General features: G+C 35.7%; 1 protein-coding gene across 1 annotated transcript in view; it reads left to right on the top strand.

Annotated features, from left to right (window-relative positions):
* Positions 1 to 27799, top strand: part of COG5 (component of oligomeric golgi complex 5) — a 377356-nt gene that overhangs the window by 300313 nt on the left and 49244 nt on the right. Inside the window, exons 15-16 of the mRNA XM_054494192.2 lie at positions 21187 to 21297; positions 22775 to 22837. Coding sequence (XP_054350167.1) covers positions 21187 to 21297; positions 22775 to 22837 — 174 coding nt within the window. The remainder of the gene's footprint in view (positions 1 to 21186; positions 21298 to 22774; positions 22838 to 27799) is intronic.

The following is a 27799-nucleotide window of genomic DNA, read 5'->3' as shown; positions in this document are numbered from 1 at the left end:
TAATCTTTACAAATATTCCTATTCTTTTAGAATAATTTGACTGAAAACATTTAGAGAAAAATAGCCAAATTGTAAGTCTTCAGTGGAAGAAAGACTTGAAACACATTTTTGAATTGGATAACTACTCTGCCTATAAATGGAAATGTTGACTTGAGATTTGGTATGAAAACTAAATCAATGAGTAGGAGATTCTTTTCAAAGATGAAAAATTTAAGCTTCCAGTCCACAAGATTAAGAAATGACAGAATCTGTTGTTTCCTGACTTTTTAATGATCGCCATTCTGACTGGCATGAGATGGTATCTCAATGTGGTTTTGATTTGCATTTCTCTAATGACCAGTGATGATTAGCTTTTTTTCATATGTTTGTTGGCCACATGTATGTCTTCTTTTGAGAAGTGTCTGTTCAGATCCTTTACCCACTTTTTGATGGGGTTGTTTGTTTTTCTCTTGTAAATTTGTTTAAATTTTTTGTAGGTTCTGGATATTATCCCTTTGTCAGATGGATAGATTGCAAAACTTTTCTCCCATTCTGTAGGTTGCCTGTGCACTCTGATGATAGTTTCTTTTGCTATGCAGAAGCTCTTTAGTTTAATTAGATCCCATTTGTCAATTTTGGCTTTTGTTGCCATTGCTTTTGGTGTTTTAGTCATGAAGTCTTTGCCTATGCCTATGTCCTGAATGGTATTGCCTAGGTTTTCTTCTAGGGTTTTTATGGTTTTAGGTCTTACGTTTAAGTTTTTAATCCATCTTGAGTTAATTTTTGTATAAGGGGTAAGGAAGGGGTCTAGTTTCAGTTTTCTGCATATGGCTAGCCAGTTTTCCCAACACCATTTATGAAATAGGGAATCCTTTCCCCATTGCTTGTTTTTGTCAGGTTTGTGAAAGATCAGATGGTTGTAGATGTGTGACGTTATTTCTGCAGCCATAAGAAAAAGTGAGTTCATGTCCTTTGCAGGGACATGGGTGAAGCTGGAAACCATCATTCTCAGCAAACTAACACAGGAACAGAAAACCAAACACTGCATATTCTCACCCATAAGTGGGAGTTGACCAATGAGAACACGTGGACACAGAGAAGGGAACATCACACACTGAGGCCTGTTGGCGGGTGGGAGGCTAGGGGAGGGACAGCATTAGGAGAAATACCTAATGTAGATGACGGGTTGATGGGTGCAGCAAACCACCATGGCATGTGTATACCTGTGTAACAAATCTGCACGTTCTGCACATGTATCCCAGAACTTAAAGTATAATAAAAAAAGAAAAGAAAAGAACAGAAACGAAGGAAGGAAGGAAGGAAGAAGGAAGGGAAGGAAGGAAGGGAAATGAGATCATTAATAGAATGTTCAAGCAGTGAGATAAAGGAAAGCTAGAATTTTAAAGATAAGCATGTTTTCAGAAAGAGTGACTTGCAAATACAACCTGAAATGTACATCGAACAGCTTTTCAGAATCTGAAGTGTATTTCCCTAAAGATTGGTTATAGAAGTTTCTTGGCTACTGAAACATTTTAGTATACTTAATTATAGCTTTAATTCATATCAGGAGAAAGGCTTATAAAAGGTTTTTTCAAGCTGATTTTTAATATTCTGGGATATAGTAAATTATAACATTAAATTGTATGTAGAGTGCATTATATACTTATAATAATACATCTGAAATTATTTTTATGATTAAATATTTTTTTCCCTAAGGCTTTTCTGTTACTAATCACCAAAGGTATGTGTTATACAAACCTAAATCTCTGTAAGGATAAATCCTTCAGTCCTTCTGAATCCAAAGCGGTACCAGAGAATTTACTTTTAAGAGTGAGGTTGGGCCACAAAAATAACTACCATCATTAACCTTTATAGTGAATCAGGAATTGTGCCAAGCCATTTGTATATATTATTTCATTTATTTCACAACAATCCTATGAAATGAAAGTATTACTGTCCACCACTACAAAATGTAGAAATTGAAGCTGAGAACAGTTAATAGCATGAGTAATATAGACTACTAAAATTGGAATGCCTGGGAGCAGGTGTTGGCACTAGCATTCAAATCCAGACCAGACTGTAAAACAAGCTTGCCCAGCTCGCCTTATTTTTCACTGTTGTTGTTCTCTTGTGTTTTTTAGGCTTTTAGCAGCCTGAAGCCATGGTTTTTAGTTTCTATCTCTAGTGCTAAGCAAAAACATATAATGAGTAAGGGGCTTTACTGGCCTAACCAGAAACAAACTAAGAACCCATGACTGTATTCTCTCTCATGTTCACCTCTGCACCAACCTTTAATACTTTATTTCTGATCTGTAGCTTGTATATAGACATAACATCTTTTTTATTTAAGAAAAGTTGCATTGTGTTATACATATTGTTTTGTGAATTGCTCATTCATTTTACAATATATCAAGATCTATATTTACTATGTTAATACATGCAGAATATATTTTATTTATGTGTAGAATAGTTTATGTTACTTCTGTGCTCTTAATGTATAGTTAGATGATTTCATAGTTTAATTTTGAAATAATAGGAATTTAGCATTGAGGCTTCACATGTGAGTTCTAAGCAATAGGATTTAGTTCCTGCAATATGTGTTTAACTTAGTATGGGTCATGTGAATATCAGCTTTCTAGATGCTCTTTTGTAAAAATGAGATCAAGGTTTTTTAGATTTTCATTTAAAAATTCTTATTTGTCTTGACAGCAATTGTGAGGTTATAATTAATTTACTAAGAATTTTATGTTTCAAATACACACATACTATAGGTGTAATATCATAATATTTTATGATTGAACTGAACAAATTATTTAATGGTGATATATTAGGGATTTGTTTGTATAGTCTGAAATGTGATCTTTAGAAGAAAAGTTCACTAGACCTTACAGTGGAAAGTTTGGGGTTTTTTGTTTGTTTTTGAGATGATCTCACTCTCTTGCCCAGCCTGAAGTACAGTGGCATGATCATGGCTCATTGCAACTTCTGCCTCCCAGGCTCAAGGTATCCTCCCGCTTCAGCCTCTGGGCATGCCAGCATGCCTAGCTAATTTTCTTATTTTTTGTATTGATGGGGGGTCTTGTCACATTACTCAGGCTGATCTCGAACTCCTGGGCTCAAATGATCCGTAGCCTTGGCCTTCTGAAGTACTGGGATTACAGGTGTGAGCCACTGTACCTAGCCACAATGGAAAGTTTGAATTAGTGTTTTTCTTATCCTCTGTGTGTTAAAAGGAAACTAAAATATTAGTACATAAGGGAACTGTTGTGGCACCTTTAAAATTTATAGGCTTGTAAACTTTTTTGATATCAACTTTGGAGCCAAATATATTAATAAGTATCCCTTTTAAAAACTGAAGGGTATTTTCCAACAGTAACCATTATTTGATGGTTCCAGGGAATGGCATCTAGAATCCTAGTGTAAATGGCAAATGTTATGAACTGTGAGAAAGGAGATTGGCATTTAATTAGGTTGCAGACCATTTGAAACAATAATAGGAATGACATTTAAGGGGAGGTCTCAACTTCAATGCAGATCAGTAGCTATGTATGAGGTCAATAGTTCTAGACACTAAGGTTTTATTTTAAGGCTTTGTAAATATACACTTTATTCTTTATATAATTTTATAAGTTGGAGACTTGACATTCCTATGATGGAAAACAACATACATGTGTGATATTTAAATGGTATAGAGACATATGAGCTCAAATATGAGTTCAATTTTTTTTTTTTTAAGTTTTAAAAGTATTGGCCAGGTATGGTGGCTCATGCCTATAATCCCAGCACTTTGGGAGGCTGAGGTGGGCAGATCACCTGAGGTCAGAAGTTCAAGACCAGCCTGACCAAAATGGTGAAACCTCATCTCTACTAAAAGTACAAAAATTAGTCAGGTGTGCTGGTGCGCCAGGAGAATCGCATGAACCCAGGAGGCGGAGGTTGCAGTGAGCTTAGCTTGCACCACTGCACTCAAGCCTGGGCGACAGACCGAGACTCCATCTCAAAATAAATAAATAAATAAAAGTATTATTTAATGGAGATTTTAATGCCATCTACATGGATTATCACCCCGTATATTGTTATATAGGAATAGCTTATGTTGTTAATATACAAAAAAATAAAAGATCAAAGGAAATATGAAATCACTTGGAAGAGTTTTTATATTATGTGCAAACAGATGAAACAAATCAGTAGTGTCTTTTTGACCAAATGCACTTTCTCTGTGATACAAACACACCAATCCCTTTAGGTTACCTAGCTAGCCTCTTGATCCTTTTTTTTTTTTTTTAAGAGATGGGGGTCTCACTATGTTGGCCAGGTTGGTCTTGAACTCTTGGCCTCAAGCAGCCTCCCACCTCGGCCTCCCAAAGTGAGCCACTGCTCCTGGCCCTCTTGATCCTTTAGATAGCCTGGCACTCTTTGTTACCTCTCTTCTTTTGTTGGACTATTTTAGGATTACTTCATCCTTTCTTCAAGATAGCTTTCTGGCCTGACATACTGGCTATACCTATAATCCTAGCACTTTGAGAGTTCGAGACAGAAGGATTGCTTGAGCCCAGTAGTCCAAGACTAGCTGGGGCAACATAGTGAGACCCTGTGTCTACAAAAACAGAAGAAAAAAAGATAGCTTTCTGACTTGCTTCTCAGACCTGTAAGAGCTTGATTTTCTGGGGGCTGTGGCAAGTCAATACTAGACGAACTGTCAGGACTAAGTCAGTAGATCATATTGAAAACAGAGAGCAATGACAAATAATATTTTCAAGAGAAGGTAAAAAATTTGAAATTGTTAGTTAAAGCAGGTCAAAGTCTGTATTAGTTATCTGTTGTCATAAGAATGCTGTGTAACCGGCAACCGCAGTTGGCGTGGGTGACACGCAGTAAGCATTTATTGCTCATGCTTCTCGGGTCATATGGGGTGCTAGCTAGGTGTCTTTACTGAGGTTGGCTGGGTTTACTCACAAGACTGGCTGGCTGCTGTTCTAGGCTGGCCTTAACCATATTAAAACTCGGCTCTATTATATGTATCTCTAATCCTGCAGCAGCCTATCCTGGGCCTGATCCCGTGGTGAAGACGGGGTGCAGGAGAGAAAATATTCCCGTAAGTCTCACTCACCAAAACAACCCCTCCACAGTGCAAAATTAAATAGCAAAGAATGTAGATACAAAGGGGGTGAAGAATTGGGACGAATTATGTCATCTATCATAAAGCCAAATTGAGAGCATGCAACAATGAAAAAAGAGAGCTCATGAACTTTTTTAATTTTAATTTTTAATATTTAGAGACAGGGTATCGCTATGTTGCGAGACTGTTATGCAGGGAGTATTCACAGGTGCGACCAATGTTCTCTAAAGCCCCAAACTCCTAGGCTCAAGCAATCCTCCTGCCTCAGCCTCTCAAGTAGCTGGGACTACAGGCAACTCCACCACACCTGGCTGAGCTTTTATTTTTATTCCCAAAGATGTACGCTCCCTACTTGAATCCTAATGGTGTGTTTTTGTTAAATTTTATGTCATTTGACACCACCTTCATTGCCAAAGAAGAGAGAAATTCATTGCTACGGTAATTTAATTAATGATTTCAGTTAATGCTAATATTACTATAAAAATCATAAGCCTTTTTCCTATATGGCTTTTAAATTATATATGTTGACCTCTTATCACATTTTCTAATCTTTATTTTCCTAAACCTCTTTTCGTTACCACAGGCATATAATATTCAAACATTTTCTCTTTTCTATTTTTTTATCTTTCTCATTTAAAAATTTTTTTCTTCATTCCAGAATATGAAGTTTTTTTAGTCTCTGAGTAAATGGAATCCTCCACACCCACCCTAGAAAATATTAGTATTAGAAGTTTGAAAAGAAATTGAGCAATTGAATCTTGAATTCAATTGAGCAATTGAATAACTTTTTACTTGCCATGTTATCACTTCAATACCATCAAGAAGATTTTTGAAATTTGTTATTTAGTTTTTCCAGATGTTCTCATTGAGAGGATTGGTCAATTACATAGTCAGTTTTTTACTGGGATTGGAAGTCCTAACACTATAGAGCTTTTATATCTGTTGAAGCATATTAGTGATCAAGTAGAGCTTTTAATCTTACCCTGTTCCAAGGTATGGACTATAATTTAATTCCTTCATGTGTGCTTAAAAATTACACTATTTGAAATTATATTTCTGGGAGATAAAATTGTCAACATTTAGTCAAGGTTAGGCTGTGGTTTACTCAGAGCACCCTCCTTCCTAGTGTACACCCACATACAAATACATATCACATTAAAGATATAGCTGTACTCATAATAAGATCTAAAGAAAACCTGCATTTACTGCCCAGGGCCGCTATAGGTATCAACCTAGTGTGACAAACAGCAAGATTGCCTTGCAAATGGAACTAAGGCCAAAACATGCTCAGGAACTACATCTGCAGTATCCCAGTGTGACGCCAGCTACCAGCATTAGATAGGGTTCTGAATTGGAGACGTGTAGTAATGGTATGAAGGGAGGCATGATTAATGGGGCAACTGTAACTACCCCTCCCCCAACACACGTATTAGGCACAAACCCAGAATGAGGGAGAAGACTTCCTTTTAAAAATTAGGATGCAAACTAAAACTCTGCATTTGAGTATAAGCAAGCTTGTTTGAATCTTAGAAGCTATGGATTGTCTTTGATTATCCTTTGCTATATCAGACATGTAGCACACTTTTGAGCAGCTTTTACTCAACTCAGTAGTATTAGGTTGTGCCAGTTTAGAGTACTTTCTGAGACATATCTAAAAGCAAAAATGGTGACATGGAAAGATTCTCGCTGTAATGGGAATTAAGAAAAATCCTCTTTCTCTTTCTCTATGTCTTAGAAAATCTTCTTAGCATATTCAATATCTTAGGACAGGAATTGATAATCTAGCAATGGGAATGGGTTTAGGGGATCTGTGGATCCTAGGAAATTATAAAACTTACAAAACTTAGTTCCATTTGCAAGTTTTATGAAAACAAAAATATTTCTCAAAATATTTTTGAAATTGTGAACCCCATATATCTGAGACAGATCTCAGTTAATTTAGAAAGTTTATTTTGCCAAGGTTGAGGACTTGCAGAGACACAGCCTCAGGAGGTCCTGATGACACGTGCCCAAGGTGGTCAGAGCACAGTTTGATTTTATACATTTTAGGGAGTCATGAGACATCAATCAACATATGTAAGATGAACAGTGGTTCCATCCGGAAAGGCGGACAAGTCAAAGCGGGAAGGGGGCTTCCAGATCACAGGTAGATAAGAAATAAATCGTTGCATTCTTTTGAGTTTCTGAATAGCCTCTCCAAAGGAGACAATCAGATATACATTTATCTCAGTGAGCAGAGGGGTGACTGAATAGAATGGGAGGCAGGTTTGTCATAAGCAGTTCCCAGCTTGACTCTTCCCTTTAGCTTAGTGATTTGGGGCCCCAACATTTATTTTCCTTTCACAGAATTTTTCTGGGAAAATGCTCTAACAGATTTTAAAGAGGGCTGTGATTCTTCCTCCCCAAATAACTGATAGATACCTGGAAAATTCCCCAGGTATTTGAAAGTTAAACAGCAAACATTTAAATGATTTATAGGCCAAAGAGGGATATTTTAAAAAAATATCTCAAGCTAAATAAAAATGAAAATAGAACAAATGTATAGGCATTTGTAGGATGCAGCTAACTCAGAAAATTCAAATCATTAAATACTTTTATTGGGGAGGAAAAAAGATCTCAATCAAGGATCTAATCTTTTACCTTAAGAAACTAAAAAGAGAAAAAAAAAGGGCAAATTAAACCCACAATACATAGTAAGAAGGAAATAATAAAGATGAGAGCAGAAAACAATCAAATTAAACACAAAAAACCAATAGAGAACACGATTAAAGCCAAAAGCATATTCTAGAATTATGATTTTTAGTAAAATCATTGTATACAAGGTATCACTGAAAACCAACTATTTCTGTCTACCAGCTACAAACAGAAAATAGAATTTACTTTATAAAAGGCTATTTACAGTGGCAGCAGAAAATATCAAATTCCAGAATTTGATATTTTCAAATTCTAGGAATAATTTAACAAAATATGGGCAAGACTTTACACTGAAAACTATAAGTTGTATTGAGAGAAACTGAAGAAGAATTTTTTAAATGATGGTATATATACTGTTCATGTATTAGATGACTCAGTATTGTAAGGGGGTTGATTCTTCTGAAAATGATCTGTAGATTTGATGTAATTCCAATAAAAATTCTAACTTGAAAAAAATTTGATCAATTGATTGTTAAATTTTTATGGAAATGCAGAAGTGTCAAGAATAACCAAGACACTTGTTTCAAGAGATGGAGTCTTGCTGTGTTGCCCAGGCTAGATGCAGTGTCGTGATCCTTGCTCACTGCAGCCTGGAACCCGTGGGCTCAAGGGATCCTTTTGCCTCAGCCTCCCCAGTAGCTGAGATTTCAGGCATGAGTTACCACACCTGGCAATCAAGACACTTTTTTAAGAAGAGGAACAATGCAGAGCGATTTGCTCTACTAGATAAGAAGACTCATAAAGTTATAGTAAAGGCCAGGTGTGGTGTCTCACGCCTGTAAATCCCAGCAAACTTTGGGAGGCTGAGGAGGGAGAATCACTTGAGATCAGGAGTTGGAGACCAGCCTGGGTAATTGAGTGAGATCCCATCTCTACCAAAAAAAAAAAAAAAAGTTCTAGTTAAGATAATGAAGTATAAAGTATTAGCACAAGTATAGAAAAATGGAACATTGAAAGAGAAACAGTCCCACACATATACAGTCACAGTATATTAAAATTCACAGTAAACAATTAATTTTACCAAACAGCCACTTTTCTCCAGTTTAAACATCAACTGTCTAACATAACATTACCAAAACTAAATGTAGTATATATTTTGGAAGTTTGGAGAAAATGAAGGAGTAAAGGGGTGTGTGTGTGTGTATGTGTATGGGGCGGGGGTGTGTGTGTGTGTGTGTAACATCTTTCTTTTCTTGGGTCTAGATTTTTTATGTTCACTTTTGGTAATTCAAAACATATGTGAGGCTGGGTGACATGGCTCACGCCTGTAATCCCAGCACTGTGAGAGGCCAAGGCAGGTGGATCGCTTGAGCCATGGAGTTCAAGACCAGCTTGGGTAACATGCGAAACCCCATCTCTACTGAAAATACCAAAATTAACGGGATGTAGTGGCACATATCTGATATCCCAGATACTTGGGAAGCTGAGGCAGGAAGGATCACTTGAGCCCAGAAGGTGGAGGCTATAGCGAACCAAGATCGTGGCCACTGCACTCCAGCCAGAGTAATAGAAGGAGGTCCTGTCTCAAAAAAAAAAAAAAAAGCACGTGTGAGTACTATCTTTGCTAAGAACCGGAGAGAGAACTTTTTGAAAAATTTTATGCCTTTCAGTTCTGTTTCAGTTTTTACCATATGCAAGATTTTACAAGAAGGAATAACTTCATTAGTATTCAGAGGGACTGATCACAATGAATGGGACTGAAGAGGCAAGTCCAAGTGCCTAAAAAGGCAGTAGCAGCCTGGCAATTACTGAAGCATTGTGTGTTCTGGACTTTGGTTATACCGCCATAAAGTGATACCTTCAACCCCAGATCTTCTTGCTTATAAGCCTGGACTCTTGAATACTGACAGACTTAAAACTGATTAAATGCTCTTGCTTTTCCAGAATTCCTTGTGACCCAGTCTGACATCCTTGAAACTATGTAACCTTAATCCTAGATCCTGCCAGCTCTAGCAGGCTATAGTAACAGCTTTGGCCTTCACTCAGAATGAGAGGGAAGCTATTTAATGGTTGAATGCAGAAGGAGGAAATCTAATGCAAAAAGGAAGGATTAGAATGCAGGAAGTAATAATAAGTAATAATGAGCACAAAACATTGATAAACATATAGGTAAATCTAATCTTTAATTGCATAAAATAAGAAATAATAGTGACTAACATGGAACATAGAAGTAAGATGAAACTAAAATACAAGTCCGCATTAAGGTATAAAATGAGGAAAGAGTGATGGATTTTAAAGCATTTTAAAATGCATGTCATTGTTCAGAAGGATTGTAAAGCCATAGATATATTCACTTAAATTGAATATAATTTTGTTTTGTTTTTTTTTTGAGACAGAGTCTTGCTCTGTCGCCCAGGCTGGAGTGCAGTGGCACAATCCCGGCTCACTGCAAGCTCCACCTCCCGGGTTCATGCCATTCTCCTGCCTCAGCCTCCCGAGTAGCTGGGACTACAGGCGTCCGCCACCACACCCGGCTAATTTTTTGTATTTTTAGTAGAGACGGGGTATCACCGAGTTAGCCAGGATGGTCTCAATCTCGTGACCTCGTGAGCCCCCCGCCTCGGCCTCTCAAAGTGCTGGGATTACAGGCATGAGCCACCGCGTCGGGTCTAAATTGAATATAATATTAACAATTTAATTATGACTACTGAAAGAATAGAAATAGAATATATAACTTAGAATTAAGTTAATGGAAAAGGGTAAAAAAGGAAACTATCAGTTGAGTAAAAGGCTGAAAAATATACAGAAACAAAAGAAGCAAAAATTGAATCATGACAAATAAGAGAAAGTTTATAATAAGGTAGTAAAATAATTCCAACATATACATCACTGATCACAATAAATATAAATATACTAAACTGACCACTGACATTTTTCAGTTTGCATAGAATCAATGGCTGAATTCAGCTTCGTGTGACATACCTAAAATATAAGGACAGATAAAGGATGAAAGTAAAGGAATGGAGAAAAAATATTTCAGGCAAATACTAATCAGAAGAATGCTGACATAACGATATTAACATTAGACAGAATAGACTTTAAGTCAAAAAGCATTATTAGGGATTGTGAAGGTCACATATTGAGAAAAGGAACAATTTACTAGGAAGGCAAAGAATTATGATATACCTTACAAGACAGCCTCAGACTAATAAAGCACAAGTGGATAGAATTATAGAGAGAAATGGACAAATCCACTATCAAAATGAGAGACTGTGGTGGGGAAGAGGGTCAGTCAAGCCACGTTGGAATTGTATCCTTTAAAACTACTTCTCTTGAGATGCTTTCTCAAACAGTTATAGCCATTTATGGCAAACACAATCATAGAATGACAGATATAGTGCCATGTTTTGCAAACTGAATTCCTGCTTTCAATCAGGTAATGAACCTTTTTTCCTGGTTTTACATTATAAACATTAATATTAAAACCAATAAACAGAAAGAACCTAATTAACTTGGAGTTCAGTAATACACTTTTTTATTATTAGGACTTTAGCTGAACTGAATATTATTGTTGGACTATATATAAAGAATTTCTTAGGCCAGGCGCTATGGCTCACTCCTGTAATCCCTGCACTTTGGGAGGCCGAGGCAGGCGGATTACCTGAGTTCGGGAGTTTGAGACCAGCCTGACCAACATGGAGAAACCCCATCTGTGCTAAAACTACAAAATTAGCCAGGCGTGGTGGTGTATGCCTGTAATCTCAGCTACTAAGGAGGCTGAGGCAGGAGAATCGCTTGAACCTGGGAGGCAGAGGTTGTGGTGAGCCAAGATCGTGCCATTGCACTTCAGCCTGGGCAACGAGAGCGAAACTCCATCTCAAAAAAACAACAAAGAATTTCTTACTACGAAAAGTAATAATGCATGTAAGATTATAGATTTAATTACATTTTTTAAATTATTTTTTAAAAATAGAGGTGGGGATCTCACTATGTTGTTCAGGCTGGTCCCGAACTCCTGGCCTCAAGCGATCCTCCCACCTCAACCTCCCAAAGTGCTGGGATTACAGGTGTAAGCCGCCATGCCCGGGCCTTACCCCAATTATTTTTTTTAAATTGTATTGATTAATTAGGCCTTAATACTAGGAGGCTGGGATTTTAGTTATTCTGTATCCCTCAAAGTAATAAACTGTCATTCTTTTTTGAAATTCTGTAGTTTGAAGTTTAGTTTGTACTATAATCAAATTACTATAAATCAAAGAAGCCTTATTCTCTACATTTCATGTAGATATGAAGGATTAAGTTGTTAATAAATTACTTACAGTATTCATTATTGGAAAGTGGGAAAAGCTCAGCATACCTGAAAGTGAACAGTTCTTTCTTTTTCAAATAATTAAAAATATGCAGACTTATGACTCTAAATTTAATTAACAAGGCCAGTGTTTAGGTCATGGGTAGGTAGAAATTCTGTCTGCTGTTCAAAAGCTTAAGACCCGTTCAGGAAAAATAAAAGCTCTTAGAGAGGATAATAGATTTGATTAGATGATTCATTCTTAGCAAATTGTGTTTGCATTTCTTATCTCCTGTATTGCCAGGTGGAGGTTTTGACAGGAGCATGGGAAATCTAGAGAAAGTTAATGAGAAAGTTAGGTTGAGAAAGGGGCTTTGTGTAGTAGGAATTGGTGGTGTTTGAGCAACAGAGTTTTGAGTTACAAAGCTGTATTTTATTCCTGTCTGTTGTTCATGCTCATCTCTCATGCATAAACAAGACATGATTTTGTTTCTTACTTTTTGGTTATATATTAACTGTTCAAACTGGATCGCATCTCAAACTATCATCTCTTTAATAACATATTTGTGTGAAGATTTAGCCTGATGTTAAGATACAACATTACCATTGAATCTGTTCTGTGGTTCAATTATACCTGTCTTTATTTTGTAAATAGCTAGTAAAAAACCTCTTTTTAAAATTAAGTTGTCAAATATTTGATAAATTTAACAGTCCGGGAGATAACTAAGAACCAAGAAGGCAACGAAATCATTCTCTGAACTGCTAGAATTGATGTTACAGTGTCCATATACTAAAGCACACACACATAACTCATAGAAAAGTCTCCCGGCTTTCACATGGTTAGTCCTCTGGTTTCCCACTTCAAAGCAAGTTAGACCAAGATGAGGGAAGAGTATCAAAAAAAGATCAAAAAAGAGAAAGTTTACACCCTAGGAATAAGGGAAGGACTCGTAAAATCACCAAAATTTAAAGAAGAATACGAAACACCAAATATCAAAAGAGGTAGTAATCTAAGTTTGTTTAATGAATGAAGGGGAATGCAGCTATGTATACCCTGCTAAGCTTGGATGAAGTCACTAAAAGCAGAGAAGAGATGTAACAGCATAAAAACACTGCTCAAACACTTGTGAACATTTACAATGGTTAACCTAAGTAGAATTTGCCTTCTTCAGGTACATGTTCTGTGTATCTTATTTATGAAACCAGAAAAGTATGACATGCACTGTGAGAATATTTTCTTGAAAATATTTTCTGATAGTTTTAGCACTCAAGAAAATTAGTTTCATTTATTATCAAAATGTAGTTAGATTGATGTGCTGGGAAAGTGACAAATTGCTGTGTAAACCTACAGATTTGTCCTTTACTATACATTTTCAAAAACATACCCTAACCCTGGATTCCACATAAAGTATAATTTCTTATGTATTACAAACTCTCTCACACACGTGTGTGTATGTGTGTGTGTGTGTGTATTATTATTGTTATTATTATTATTTGGAGACAGAGTCTGTCACCCAGGCTGGAGTGCAGTGATATAATCACAGCTCACTGCAGCCTTGACCTCCTGGGATCAAAAAATCCTGCCTCAGCCTCCTGAGGACCTGGGACTATAGGCAAGAACCACTATGCCCAGCTAATTTTTTCATCTTTTATAGAGACAAGGTCTCACTGTGTTGCTCAGGTTGGTCTCAAACTCCTGAGCTCAAGTGATCCTCCCACTTCGGCCTCCTGAAGTGCTGGGATTACAGGCGTGAGCCACCATGCCCAGCCTATACAAACTATATTTAGCCTGAAGGATCTTTGATAATTTAATTGTGAGCACATACATATTTAAACATATAATTTTACATTTTTATAGGATAATTGACATGTTATAACAAACTAAGTGATATTTAATCATAACTCTTATATTCCTTAATCTGAACCAGGTAATCTATGATAAAAGCATTTGAAAAATAAACATGAATAAAAATTAAGGCTGAGTGCAGTGGCTCACACCTGTAATCTTTGGAAGATCCCAAAGGTGACTTCTTGAGCCCAAGAGTTTGAGACCAGTGAGGGCAAAAAGTGGACCCTGCCTCTACAGAAAATTAAAAAATTAGCTGGCCATAGTGGTATATGCCTGTGGTCCCAGCTACTCGGGAAGCTGAGATGGGAGGATCACTTGATCAGGAGGTCGAGGCTGCAGTGAATCATGATCATGCCACTGCACTTCAGCCTGTGTGACAGAGGGAGACCGTGTCTCAAAAAATAAAATAAAAATTAATTATTTTTGTCTGTGTCACAGATCAGTAGATTATAAAGTACCTTGATGAGATTATCTTTCCCCAAATCCTTCCTTTGGTCAGGTAAACAATAACCAAAGCAGTTTATCTTGTCGTATTATCTTAAATCTTTCAGAGATGGAGATTGTATCCTTTTAATGTTTATAATTTATGAAATTATATTGTATAACAATTTCTAAGTATATTCTACAAGTAAACCTTTTAGATACTTTATGGAATTCCACAGTGCCTTTTACTAGTATTTTACTATTCTTCCTCTTTATGTAATGCTTCATACTATTTCTTTACATTTTTGCTTTTTTTTTTCCAGTCTTTTTGTGAAAGCAAACTGCTACATAGACATATCTGCTTTCTTTTTTTACAGTTAACAGTATAACTTTAGCTACTTTCATTGTTTGTTCCATCATGTGAATTGCCTAATAGAACCATCCATTCCCTTATTCTTCGACATGTAGGGTTTTCCGATTTCTCAGTTTTATAAATATAATCTTTTTGTATAAACTTTTCTGTATTATTTTCTTATGATACATTTTCTGGGGTTCGTTTTTGGTTTTTGTTGTTGTTGTTTTGAGACAGGATCTGGCTCTGTCACTCAGGCTGGAGTGCAGTGGCGTGATCTTGACTCACTGCAATCTCCGCCTCCTGGGCTCACACCATCCTCACACCTTAGCCTGCCAAGTAGCTGGGACCTACAGGCGCGCACCACCACACCCGGCTAATTTTTGTATTTTTTGTAGAGATGAAGTTTTGCCATGTTACCCAGGCTGGTCTCAAACTCCTGGGCTCAAGCGATCCTCCTGCCTCAGCCTCCAAAGGGCTGGGATTATAGGTATGAGCCACCACGCCCCGCTCCATTGTCTGGAATTTTTTTACAATATATTTCCTACAATATTTTCTTACATATATAAGGGTATGGCAATTTTGAGGCTCTTGGAATATATTGCTCCTTAGTATCTCGTGACTAGAGGATCATTGAACTGTATATCTAAAAAACTGATGTGATGTAGATCAGGAATTGCTAATAGATTTTATGCCCTGGGTCAAGTCTTAGCGATTTGTAGTCACTGCCTGGAGTGCAATGTTGAGAGACCATAACAGGGCCACAATTGATTATTGATGTCTTCTATATGCATGGGAGTGGGCATAAATAGACCACTAGAAGTGTTTCCATAGTATCTGGAAAGTCACTTACTTACCCTTTTGTAATTTATAAGTAATCTATAATATATTATTTTGTTCTTTTTAGACATTTTTCGGAGTCATCAACTTTATAACTCCCCACAAATAATTCTTAGATTTTCTTAATAGAAACTTAAAGTTGTCATCCAACTCATCCCTTGAATTGCCAGTTTTATTTCTTTTACTTTTAGTCCTCAGGCATGATGATTAGGGAGATTTTGGTCATTTCATCTGCAGATTAACAGTTACATAAAAACATTCTTCATGTTATTATAACTGTGTAGTTTATTGTTTCAGTTATCTAGTCTCATCAGTTGTTTCTCACACATTGAATTCACATGCTGTTCCTAATGAGCAGATATACAGAATTAGAATTTCTGAAGAATATTTTGTTCAGATAATTAAATTTTAAAAAATAGTGTATCTTGTCATTTGCACATAAGAATTATTTTAATTTTTATTTAAGGATTTGTTTAGCATTTGGATTTCCTCTCATTCCTTGTGTGTGTGTGCATGTGTGTGTGTATTTGTGTGTGTGTTTTAAAAATAAACTCAAATGCAACTCTTCTTGTTTCTAACGTCTTTCCAGATTGTACTGGAATAGTGTAACATGATTAATCAGTATGTACATTTCTCCTATTTTACAATGTTGAATCTCTTATTGCTCCCACTTTTCTAGTTCCCTCATTCTCAGTGCTTTACAGCCAAAGCTGTATTTTTGCACCTTGGTACAATTTTATTCATCTCAAATAAGATAGGCTTTGAAAAACAACCATATGTAATAAGCATCTTCTACTTTGAGACGCCTTGCTGAACATGTACATGAATTAGTGATGTCAGTTTTAAGGACCTTACAGGAAATGGCTTGAGATAGTAAAGGTTAAAGTGGCTGAAGATGGGTGGAGGTTTATGAAGTAGTTGAGGTGCCTACTTTATACAAGATGCTTTGTTACCATAACCCAAATGGAGCAAAACCTACTCTGTAACTCCAGGCAGCTTCAGTAGCATTTGGTTCTCATTCCTAAATGCTAATCTGTTCCTTTGGTCCCTAGCCAGTACTGAGATAGATTAGAGGTTGGGGGAAGGAACCAAGCAAAGGAAAAGTGAAAAGAAAATATGAATAAGACATAGAATTGTCTGGAGATAGAAATATGTGGTATTACCATTTTTAAGGCATTTTACAGTTTACATAGCATACTTTGGTATAAACTGTATTATTAGTTCCATGTTACAGATTAAGAAATTGAAGCTACAAGTCACTCAGCTAGCAAGTGGTAGGGATGGCAGACATTCTGGGAACAGGAGTTTTCTGATTGCTTCTATTTTTTTCAGTGAAATATACAGCAAAGTCATCAACTGAGAATAAGGAGGAGGGAAGGAGGTGTCAGAGATTAGAGAAATGAGAAGGTGAGGAACAATCTCGTAGGGGCTTAGGAGCATGAATGGGATATTTAACAGTATTGACAGGCAACACCAAGAACCCACCTGGGTTTAGTGATCATAGATTTAAAGTCCAACCAGTGAGAAGCTCATTCAGCTTCTCACACTCAGGTATTGACTTGGTTTCACCCAGGACTAGAATTTTCCTACGTGACCATGAATATATGTATTCTTAATACCCTGCCCCGCTTGCTCTCTGAAAACTAATGAACACTCCAGGCCCCAGTTTAAAGCCAGTATCTCCACAGTTGCACTGGATCCCATTTCCTCTCAAGATACCACTCACTGCTGAAAAGATATCACTCACTGCTGAAATTGATTTTAATGAATCATGTAATCTAATCCAGAAAGGAAAGAAATAAAGAAATGGGTATCAGGGACTCCTGTGAAATAGAATGAGAAGGTGGTACATTTGGGAGGTCTCAAGGGGTTACTGAATTATTGGAATTAGAATCAAAGGGACGGCCGGTGCGGTGGCTCATGCCTGTAATCCCAGCATGTTGGGAGTCTGAGGCAGGTGGATCACTTGAGGCCAGGAGTTCAAGACCAGCCTAGCTAACATGGCAAAACCCCATCTCTACTAAAAATACAAAAATTAGCCAGGCATAGTGACACATGACTGTAATCCCAGCTACCCAGGAGGCTGAGGCACAAGAATCACTTGAACCAGTAGGTGAAGGTTGCAGTGAGCCAAGAACATGCCGCTGTCCTCCAGTTTGGGTGACAGAGAGAGAGCCTGTCTTTAAAAAAAAAAAAAAAAAAAAAAAAAGAGAAGCATAAATATATCTACCTACTGTGTACTCACAGAAATTAAAATTAAAAATAAGTAAAATCAAAGGGAAAGATTTGAAATGGCAGCCCGAGAGTAGCATACTTGAACTCAGATTCAAGAGAGAGTTCAGTCATTATAATGGCAAGATTATAGAGTGTGACCATGGAAGAAGATAAATGAGTTGGAGTGAACCGAAGATTGTTGAAGGAGAAGAGGACAAGGAACCGAGAGCCCGTTGTATTGGAAGGATCATCTATTTGAATATTGATTTAATCAAGAAGTATTGCAGGGTCAACAGCAATGAGCAAACCTAGTGCCCAGATCTTTGTCTCTAATTCCATTTTCCACTAAAAGGAACCAGAACTCTTTGGAGACATGGCTGATTCCAGATAAAAGTATTTCATCAATGTAAATCTGTGAAGTTGATAACAACTGTGGTTTTGTAAGAAGATATCCTTATTAGGAAGTACACACATTGAAATATTTAGGGGTAAAGGGCCATAATGTATGTATAATTCAGAAAACAAATTATGCACATTTCTGTATGTGACAGAGAGAGAGAGAGAATACAAATCATAAAGCAAACAAGATAAAATGTAATGATCAGTAAATCCAGATAGAGAACATACAGTATTCCTTGTCCTGTTTTTATTTTTGTAACTTTCTGTAAATTTGAGATTACAGTTGCATAGGTCCACTTATACACAGATTTTTTTCAACCAAAGGCAGATCAAAAATACCCATATTCACGGGATATAAAACCTGTATATATAGAGAGCCAACTTTTCCTGTACGCAGGTTCCTCAGGGCCCACCGTGGGACTTGAATATGCATGGATTTAGGTGGGGGGTGGGTGTTACAGTCCTGGAACCAATCCTCCTTGTATACTGAGGGGAGACTATATTTCCTAAAAAAAAAAAAAAAAAAAAAAAACTATGACAAGAGTGGTGTTGGAGAGAGACACAAGGTCATCCACTTATTTAAGTATTGGACTTGCACTGATTATATTCTGTGTGGTAAAATCAGGATAAGCAGCAGATTATTTACATCTCCAATCTTTTGGAGACTTACATTTTCACTTTGATATTTTTATTTTGTTCTTTGTTTTTGGCATGATGACGTTTCATTTTTAGTTCTTTTATATCAATAATGTTTTGTACCCAAAACTATAAATTCTTTTTATGTAGCTTTGTAGGTCTTTTGAACTTGTCATCTTCTCTTAACCTTCATTTTCACAAGGTTCTCAGAGCATCAGTCGATAACCTTGGAATCCTGGGATTCTTTCTATACTTTCTTAAAAAACAGTTTTATTAAGATATAATTCACATGTCATATAACTCACCAATTAAAGTGTACAAGTCAGTGGTTTTTAGTATATTCACAGTCAATTTTAAAACATTTCATCACCCTAATAAGCAACCTCATACCAGTTAGCACTCACTCCTCATATACCCCACTGCCCCACTGCAATTTCCAATCGACTTTTGCCCATGTAGATTTGCCTGATCTGGATATTTCATATAAATGTAACCATTTAATATGTGGCTTTTGCGGTTGGTTTTTTCATGTAGAATAATGTTTTCAGAATTCACCTATGTTGTAGTATGTATCAGAACTTTATTCCTTTGTGTTGCTAAGTAATGTTCCATTGCATGGATATTCTACATTTTATTTGTCAGTTGGTTGACATTTGGGTTGTTTCTGTTTTCTTATTATTATGAATAAATGCTGCTATGAATATTTGTGTACAGATTTTTATGTAAACATATGTTTTTATTTCTCATATATATACGTATATATCACTAGGAGTTGAACTGCTGTGTCACATGGTCACTCTGTATCTACCTTTGAGGAAAGACCAGATTGTTTCCAAGCAGCTCCTCCAATTTTACATTCCCACCAGCAATGTATGAGGGTTCAGTGTTTCTACATCCTGGCCAGCATTTGTTATTACCTGTCTTCCTCATTATAGCATCCTAGTGGGTGTGACTTGGACCTGTCTATACTTTGAAACCCCCAAAATATGATCAGTCCTCAATAATAAAGGATCTCCACCCTTTTCTAGCAGCAAGCATATCTCCTCATTAAATACTGAACACACAAAACAAATTGAAATAAAATAACATAAAAATTCTTCCCCTTTCCCGTTTCTTTGTTCTTCAAAATTGATTGGAGAGAATCTCAAGAGAAGTAAGAAATTGGATTTTTAAAATTGTACAGCTAGAGCTTGTAACTTTTAAATGCCCATTATAGTCAGATGTATGTTTAGCATTTGACCCCCCCTGCCCCGAGTCTGCCATGTCCACGGATGCCACTCAACATGGCCACTTACACCTCCAAAGTGCCTTTTTCAGGAGCCTCTCCATCTCCTCACCTTGGCACAGAGCCCATCATTTGCTTTCTCTTGGGAGGTCAGAGCTTCTGTTAGTATTAGTTCACCACATTATTGATTAAGTTGGATTTTGTGGGCTCTTCTAAGTGCTTAAGCATTATCTTTTTAACATAGTTGTACAGGAAAATAAATATATTTTCAGGCCACCACCTTAGAACACAGCTTGATTGCAATTGTGATTATCTATGTCCATGAGGAAAGTCAAAATAAATTGGAGTTGTTTAACCTAGTTATGCTTTCTATGTCCTGATCAAGTTTAATTTATCTTTAAATAATAATTATTATAAAGGATTGAATTAAAATCTGATCAATATGAGAATGGTTGAAATATTTTTTTTCTTAAATTTGAACCATGACAGTTAAGAGATTAACTCAATAAAGCATTCCATGTCCGTTTCCCTAAAACTCATGAATTTAGAAGTAAATTAAAGGTCAAGTGTAGAAAGTTTTTAATACCACTTCTACTGATCATCTATACACAGTATAATTTTGGGCTTTTTTTAATCTATAAAAAGTCATAGTAATACCCTCTTTGCATGATTCATTTCATTAGTATATTAGGATGCCTGTCAAATATACATGGGATTTAGATTTATTTTTATTTATTCCTCTGTCTAGCCATCCCCTTTCCCTCTCCTTCCCCTCTCTCTCTTCTCTCCTTTCCTTCTCCCTTTTTTTGCGGGCTTATTTCTGAGCATTTGAATAGAAAGAGCCCAATTGGCAGTTGCCAGAAGGTATTCCTTAGGATTACTATGTTATTATATCAAAATAATAGCACACATGGGACATTTGGGTCACACCTGCCTCAAGAGTCCATCAGCTGTGAAGTATTAATGGAGCTGTTCTTCCCGTGCAAGACCAATTGTGCTTCCACATCCATGGTGTTTTCTCTACACAGATTGCTGGCTTTACCTCAAGTCCAAAGCTTTAACTTGACCTGAATATTTCCAGTTAACATTCTCTTTGTCAGAGGGGCATGAACTTCTCCCCGGTTAAAGAAGTGTGTGTGTGTGTGTGTGTGTGTGTGTGTGTGTGTGTGTATGTGAGAGAGAGAGAATTATCATTTTGACACATTCTTTTGATATTGAATTCTTACAGCTCTCCACACAAGGAGATGCAAGTCAGGTGATTGGGCCTCTTACTGAAGGACAGAGAAGAAATGTTGCAGTAGTGAATTCATTGTATAAGTTGCACCAATCAGTAACAAAGGTAACTATTTTATGAAGTTTTTTTTACTTAATTTTAAATTCTTCTTGCCTCAAATTTGGACAGTTTACAAATTGTTATTTAGTACTTTGGAAAAGAATACAATGAAAATGTGATGATTATAAAATAAACTAAGGAGTTAACTCTTTTGAACAGTCTTTGATTCTGGCCTTCATTGTTTGTATGACTTTTTGTTTGTACATTCAGTTTAAAACACATGAACTATAGCTCCTCAAGTTAATTAAGTTTATTGAGCAAATTATTGGAGGACAAATCATACATATTTCATACTTATTTAAACGTGTAATTTGATACAGTGTGGATGGTAGTAAATTATAGCAAAGCTAATGACAGAATAAGAATGCTGAAGCCCTCCAACATGTCACAAATGTTCTATTAATATCTTTGCATTAAAAAGTCAGGGAGGAGCTGTATTAAAAACTGAATTTTTATGATATAATCACTGATGACTGCTTACACATAGATAACATGTATTCATTTTGCTATTTTTCTACTAGACATTTAAAAGAAATGGCTGAACCTTGTTTGTCTCCATATATTATGTCTAAGGTGAACTGTATTGTTAATTATTAAAAAAGCAACACTTTCAAGTCCGTCTGTGACTCTGGAGTAGCTTGTGCTTAATTTTTCTCTATAGGTCATTTTTGAAATATTTTATAAATAGGAAGATAATAATTTAGGAGACCTGAAGAAAGCTAATGGTTAAATGATGTTCTTGAAAACTTGACTTATAGTATGAGCTTTAATATACTAGATTGTGTTTTAGAATAATTCTAAGTGACTATTACTCACTTATTTAAAGATTTTAACAAGTCCTTTTATCAATTAGCGGTTTCTAAAAACGTGTATTTTACACACTAAACAAAATACATGTTAAAGAGTTATTAACAGGTAAATCTCAGAAGGGTAAAAATTATTAAAAAACACTAAATGATGTATTTTCCATTTTCTTTAATCATTACTCCAAAGCACCACAAGCAAGGAAAGATTGTGTTCTGTCTAGCCTGCTTTAAATGTCTTTATTGATATTTTCAAAATTTTCATGATGTTTGTATTGATTTGTAAAAATTGAAATGCTGACATTTTTATTTTAAAGACTTGTTGGAAATCAGAGTCAGCCTAAAGACATGAGTGAAAGAAATGTGCAAATATGGCTTTATTCTGACCTTTTCAAGTTAAAACTTTATAATTAAAACCTATGTAACATGAATAAAGGAAACCTAGCTCTTAGTATTTATTAATGTTATTTGAAGTATGTGTTTGCTTTATACACAAAATTATTTTTCAACCTATCTTAATAAATACTGATTTTTAAAATCATGTATAAGATATTACTGTAAAGCTATGATAATATTGTACATATACTTTGTGGAAACAGCTTTATTATGCTATGATCAAAATTAGTATTTACAGAAATAGACTTAAGCAAAACTATAACTGGATCAAAACCTTGTTCTAGGTTGTTTCCAGTCAGAGCTCATTCCCACTGGCAGCTGAGCAAACTGTAATTTCAGCTCTAAAGGTAAAAGAATTTAATCTTTGACTCTATAGATCAAAGTGGTTTTAGGATTATTTGTTTTGCTGAGTGGGCAATGTCACATTTTATAATAATTCAGAATCCTCTATATATACAAAAGTAGCATGTTGATAATTATCCTAAAGAGAATAGATAACAAGTGTGTTTATGTTTTCTAGAATTTAAAAATAGACCCTTTTGGTGTCTACAGATTGTGTTCTACTTATGACAGTTGTGTACATAGAAGCAAAAGTCTTACATGTATTTATCTAATGGCAGTACAACCCAGTATTATTCCACTAAAGCAGTGGTTCTCCAGCAGAATCATTTTGTCCCCAGGTGACATTTGACAGCATCTGGAGACATTCTGTATTGTCATGACAAGGTAGAGATGCTACCGGCATCTAGTGAGTAGAGGCCAAGGATTTTGCTGAACATCTTGCAATGCATAGGACAATGCCCACCCCTCTCTCATAACAGAATTTCCCAGTCCAAAATGTCAGTAATGCCAAAGTTGAGAAACCCTACTTTAAACTGAGGCATAAAACCAGAAGATATTCTCATGTTTTATATACAAACATAAGTATACCCCCTTTCTATAATTTAGGAAATTTCATAAAAAATAATGCTGTGAGATTCAGAGCCATATGTAGTTGACAGTATCTCTTTTAAAAACAAGCATATTATCAACGGTACTAGAGAGGCACATTTTGAAATATTACTACAACCCTTCAAGTTATGTATTTGTATTCCCACTTTATATATCTTAGAAATAATGTCTTGCTCAAGGTCATATCGCTGGTAAATGCAGACCTCATTAACTCTAAAGAGTTATGTCTACTATACCTTGCCACCATCTTTCCTTTATTTGCTAAATATTTATTTAGTACTTGGTGAGTAGGTAACTAAGGCCATAAAGCATAGACTTTGGAGCCAAACTACCTGTATATGAATCCTATCTCAGCTATTTAACCAGCTATATGACCTCAAATAAGTAAATAAGCTCTCTCTTGCTTTAGTTTCTGCATCTATAAAATGGTACAATAAACCTACACAAGAGTAATAAATTTCAACTATTAGACTGGATTTACATCTGTAAGGGAGAGTTTTAAAATTGAGATGAAAGTCTACAAGTAAACCCTATGGAGAAACACATATTTAGAGGAAACAAGGAAAGAACAATCAGAAGAAGGAAGAAAATTAGGAGAATACTGTGTCACAAATCCTAAAGGGGAAGGGAGCTTCTAAAGTCAAATGCTTTAGAATTTACAGGGAATGAGGATTTAACAGGCACCAAAATGTAAGGACACTAAATTCATATATGAGTGGATTTGATTCATTGAGGGTAAGAGAAGGGGACAGTCTATTTTCCCCCAATGTATTGAAAGTATACTTGTATGTTTTCTCTATATCCCTTTTTCCCCCAATGTGCTTTAAAATATTTTTCCATAATAAAATAATTGTTTTTAGTAAGGTTGGCATATATATCGATGATCATAAAATCAGCTCAATACGACAAATCTTAAAGTCCTAACATTCTTGATTCCAGACAGGGAATGGACACTCTTCTATAATTCCACATTTTTTTCTTCTAGCAGTAACTATCAAACATTTTTTGATAACTACCCAAAATAAGTACATTTTACTTTGTGCCCTCATACATAATACATACGCATTTATAAATATATACATACATATGTAATTGCATAAAGTGTACTTCTATACACATAATTGATACAGAAGTTGCACAAAGTAATACTTATCCTTATTTTGTGTACGCATTCTAATATTTTCTGTGCTAGTCTATTACTTTTTAAAACATTATGATAGTGACCCACTGAATTGATTTTTTTGACCTCTAATGGTCAGACACAACCCACAGTTTCAGAAGGTCCATTCTCTGGATTAAGACAGAGTGCCTTCACTTTGATGATAAAAATCACTTGGAGAGTTAAAAATAGAAATTACTCATAGACTGTATTTCAGTATAGGGTAGTTTCTCTGAATCTTTATTTTTAACAGACAACAAAGATTATTCTTTTAATATATTAGCTGGAGTCAGTGCAGGGAAAATTGCCCTAATCTTGGGCTGCAGTCGTGACTCTGAGGTTTGCTTACCAGGACCAGTGCTGTGTGTAGCTGGGTCTGTACTTTGCTAAGGCATACCAATTTTGCCTTTTCGAACTGGGTAACAGAAGACTAGCAATAAGTACAAAGCCCTCCTGCAGTGGCCTCATCAGTTAGAGACTTCACTGCTCATGTTAATACACTTAGTGAAAGTTTTAACTTTGCTATTTAAGTCTTGTAAAAAACTGTTATGACTTATTAAGTAAAAAATAAAAAAAAAACTGACTTAGAATAAAAAGGAATGTTGAATTTCATAAAATTGTTGGAAATTTAATAAGTCACTTTGAATTCAAGGTAGAAAGTTACGACATATAAATGCCTGCAGCCCAAACCAGAAATCTGCTTGATTTTATTTGATAGAGAAGATATTAGACATACTTTTTAACTTACTGAAAAATATAGATATAGACACATAACAGTCCTTTCTTCTCTACCTTGAGATTTTATCCAAAATTAAGTGTTATTTTAGGCTTGAGGTTCATCATTACGTATTCTTTTTTTTCATTTATTCAAAATATTTATTGTCTGTCATATGCCAGGTATTAGTGATACACAGTGAAAGTCACAAATAAAGTCCTTTCCCATGTAGAGCTTTTATTGTAGTGAGGAGCCCAGTGGTGACAAGTGCTATGATGAAAAATAGAGCACAGTAAAGGATAGAGAATGGGAATGGAAGGAAAGTGCTATTTTATATAGGCCTCTCCAATCAAGAGACATTTTAGCAAAAATCTGAAGGAACTGAAGGAGTGAGCCAAGCAGCCATCTGGGGCAAGTGTTCCAGGAATAGAGACCTGAATTGGACAGGCTTGTAATAGTCACAGGACGGCCAGGAGGCCAGAGTGGCTGGAGCAGAGTGAGTGAGAGTAAAGGAGCAGGAGTGAAGTTGGAGAGCAAGCAGAGCAGGGGTTGGGTGGAGAGCAGATGCAGAGTCTCCATCATCACATATTCTAAGCATTGTCTAATATGTTATGAATGACATAATTAATATTGAGTATACATTTAGAGTTATTTCATTATAACCACCATAGCTATATAAGTACCATTTAAACCCCTTGGTCCAGTAATTCTGATCCATTTTTTACTGAGATTTGTCTTGTGCAGATAGTGATTACATTGCCAAATTTATATATGGCAATGCTTCTTTCTCCCTTTTTGTGTGGGTTTGATGTTCTATATAAAGGAATATTCCAGATTGCTGAGGCTCCAATATTTTTGTAATTTTAACTATTTTAGGTAAATCTTTTAAAAATGTATAACATATTTCCCTGCTTCGTAAAGAGCATAGGAAATATAATCTAATCTCCTTTCTCAGTTTCCTTGTTAGTTGTTAGTTTCTACCCATCCTTGAAATGAAGGCATTCCCCAAGATGCTCTCTTCTCTTCCTATTTCATATTTTTCCCAAGTGGGAAACCTCACCCAGCAATAAAGTTTTCTATGTAAACCACCATACCTTATGCAAATAGGGATTTTTATTTCTTACTTTCTGATCTTTATGCCTGTTTTTCCATGCCTTGTTTCACTGTCCAGGATCTGCCGTACAGTGTTGAATAGAACTGGTAAGAATGGACCTCATTTACTTGTTTCTGACCTGGGGGTAAAGCATTCAGTATTTTACTATTTTAAGTATAGTATTAGCTATAGGTTAATGATATAATAATGTTAGCCGTAGGTTTTTGATAGAAGGCCTTTGTCAGACTAAACAAGTTCCCTTCTATTCTTAGTTTTCTATTATTTATTATAAATGGTGTTGAGTTTCATTAAGTAGCTTTTTCTGCATCTATTGAAATAATCATGTGGCTCTACTCTTTTATTCTGCTAATGAAGTATATTATAGTAATTTATTTTCAAATATCAAACGAACCTTAGTCATGATGTATTACCCTTTTTATGTATTCCTGGATACTTAATGTATCCTTTTTTGTATTCTTGGATACTGATTTACTTAATTTTTGTTAAGGATGCTTACTTACGTCTATATTCATAAGGAATATTGTCATAAAATTTTCTATGTCTTTATTTGGTTTTGGTAGCAAGTTAATACTGGCTTCACTAAATGAGTTTGAAAGTGTTTCCTCCTCTTCTGTTTCCTAGAAGAGTTTGTGTAGAATTTGTTTTTTCCTCAAGTGTTTAGTAGAATTCACCAGTGAAGCCATCTGGGTCTGTAGTTTTCTCTGTAGAAAGGCTTATAACTACACATTAATTCATTTAATAGAGAAAGGGCTATTTGTGTTATCTATTCTTCTTGAATGAGCTTTGATACTTTGTGACGTTGAAGGTATTCGTCTACTCATCTTAGTTATCTAATTTGTCAGAATAATCTATGTAATACTTACTATCCTTTTGTGGTTTGTTTGTTTAAAGACAGGGTTCCACTGTGCTGCCCAGGCTGGAGTGCAGTGGCTATTCACTGGCACGATTATGGTGTGCTACAGCCTTGAACTCCTGGGCTCAAGGGATCCTTCTGCCTGAGCCTTTGAAGTGGCTGTGACTACAGGGATAAACCACTGTGCTGAGCTCACTTAACTATCTTTTTGATGTCTTTAGGAGCTATAAGAATAACCTCTTTTTCATTTTTGATACTGTTGATTTGTGTTCTCTTCCTGTTTTTTTCCTCGATCAATCTAGCTAGGAGTTTAGCAACTGTGTTAATTTTTTCAGTGAAACAACTTTTAGCTTTACTAGTTTTCTCTTTCATTGATTTCTGCTTTTATCTTTTTTTATTTTCTACTGTTTGCTAGTTTCAAGACTTTCTGTTTATCTTTGGATTTGTGAGTTTTCTTTGCTATTTTTTAAGATTTATTTGAGACTTTACATCATTGATTTTAGACCATTTTCCCCAC

This window comes from Pongo pygmaeus, chromosome 6 (genome assembly GCF_028885625.2).
Source record: "Pongo pygmaeus isolate AG05252 chromosome 6, NHGRI_mPonPyg2-v2.0_pri, whole genome shotgun sequence".
Classification (NCBI taxonomy): Eukaryota; Metazoa; Chordata; class Mammalia; order Primates; family Hominidae; genus Pongo; species Pongo pygmaeus.
This window is presented reverse-complemented; position numbering and strand designations above follow the sequence as displayed.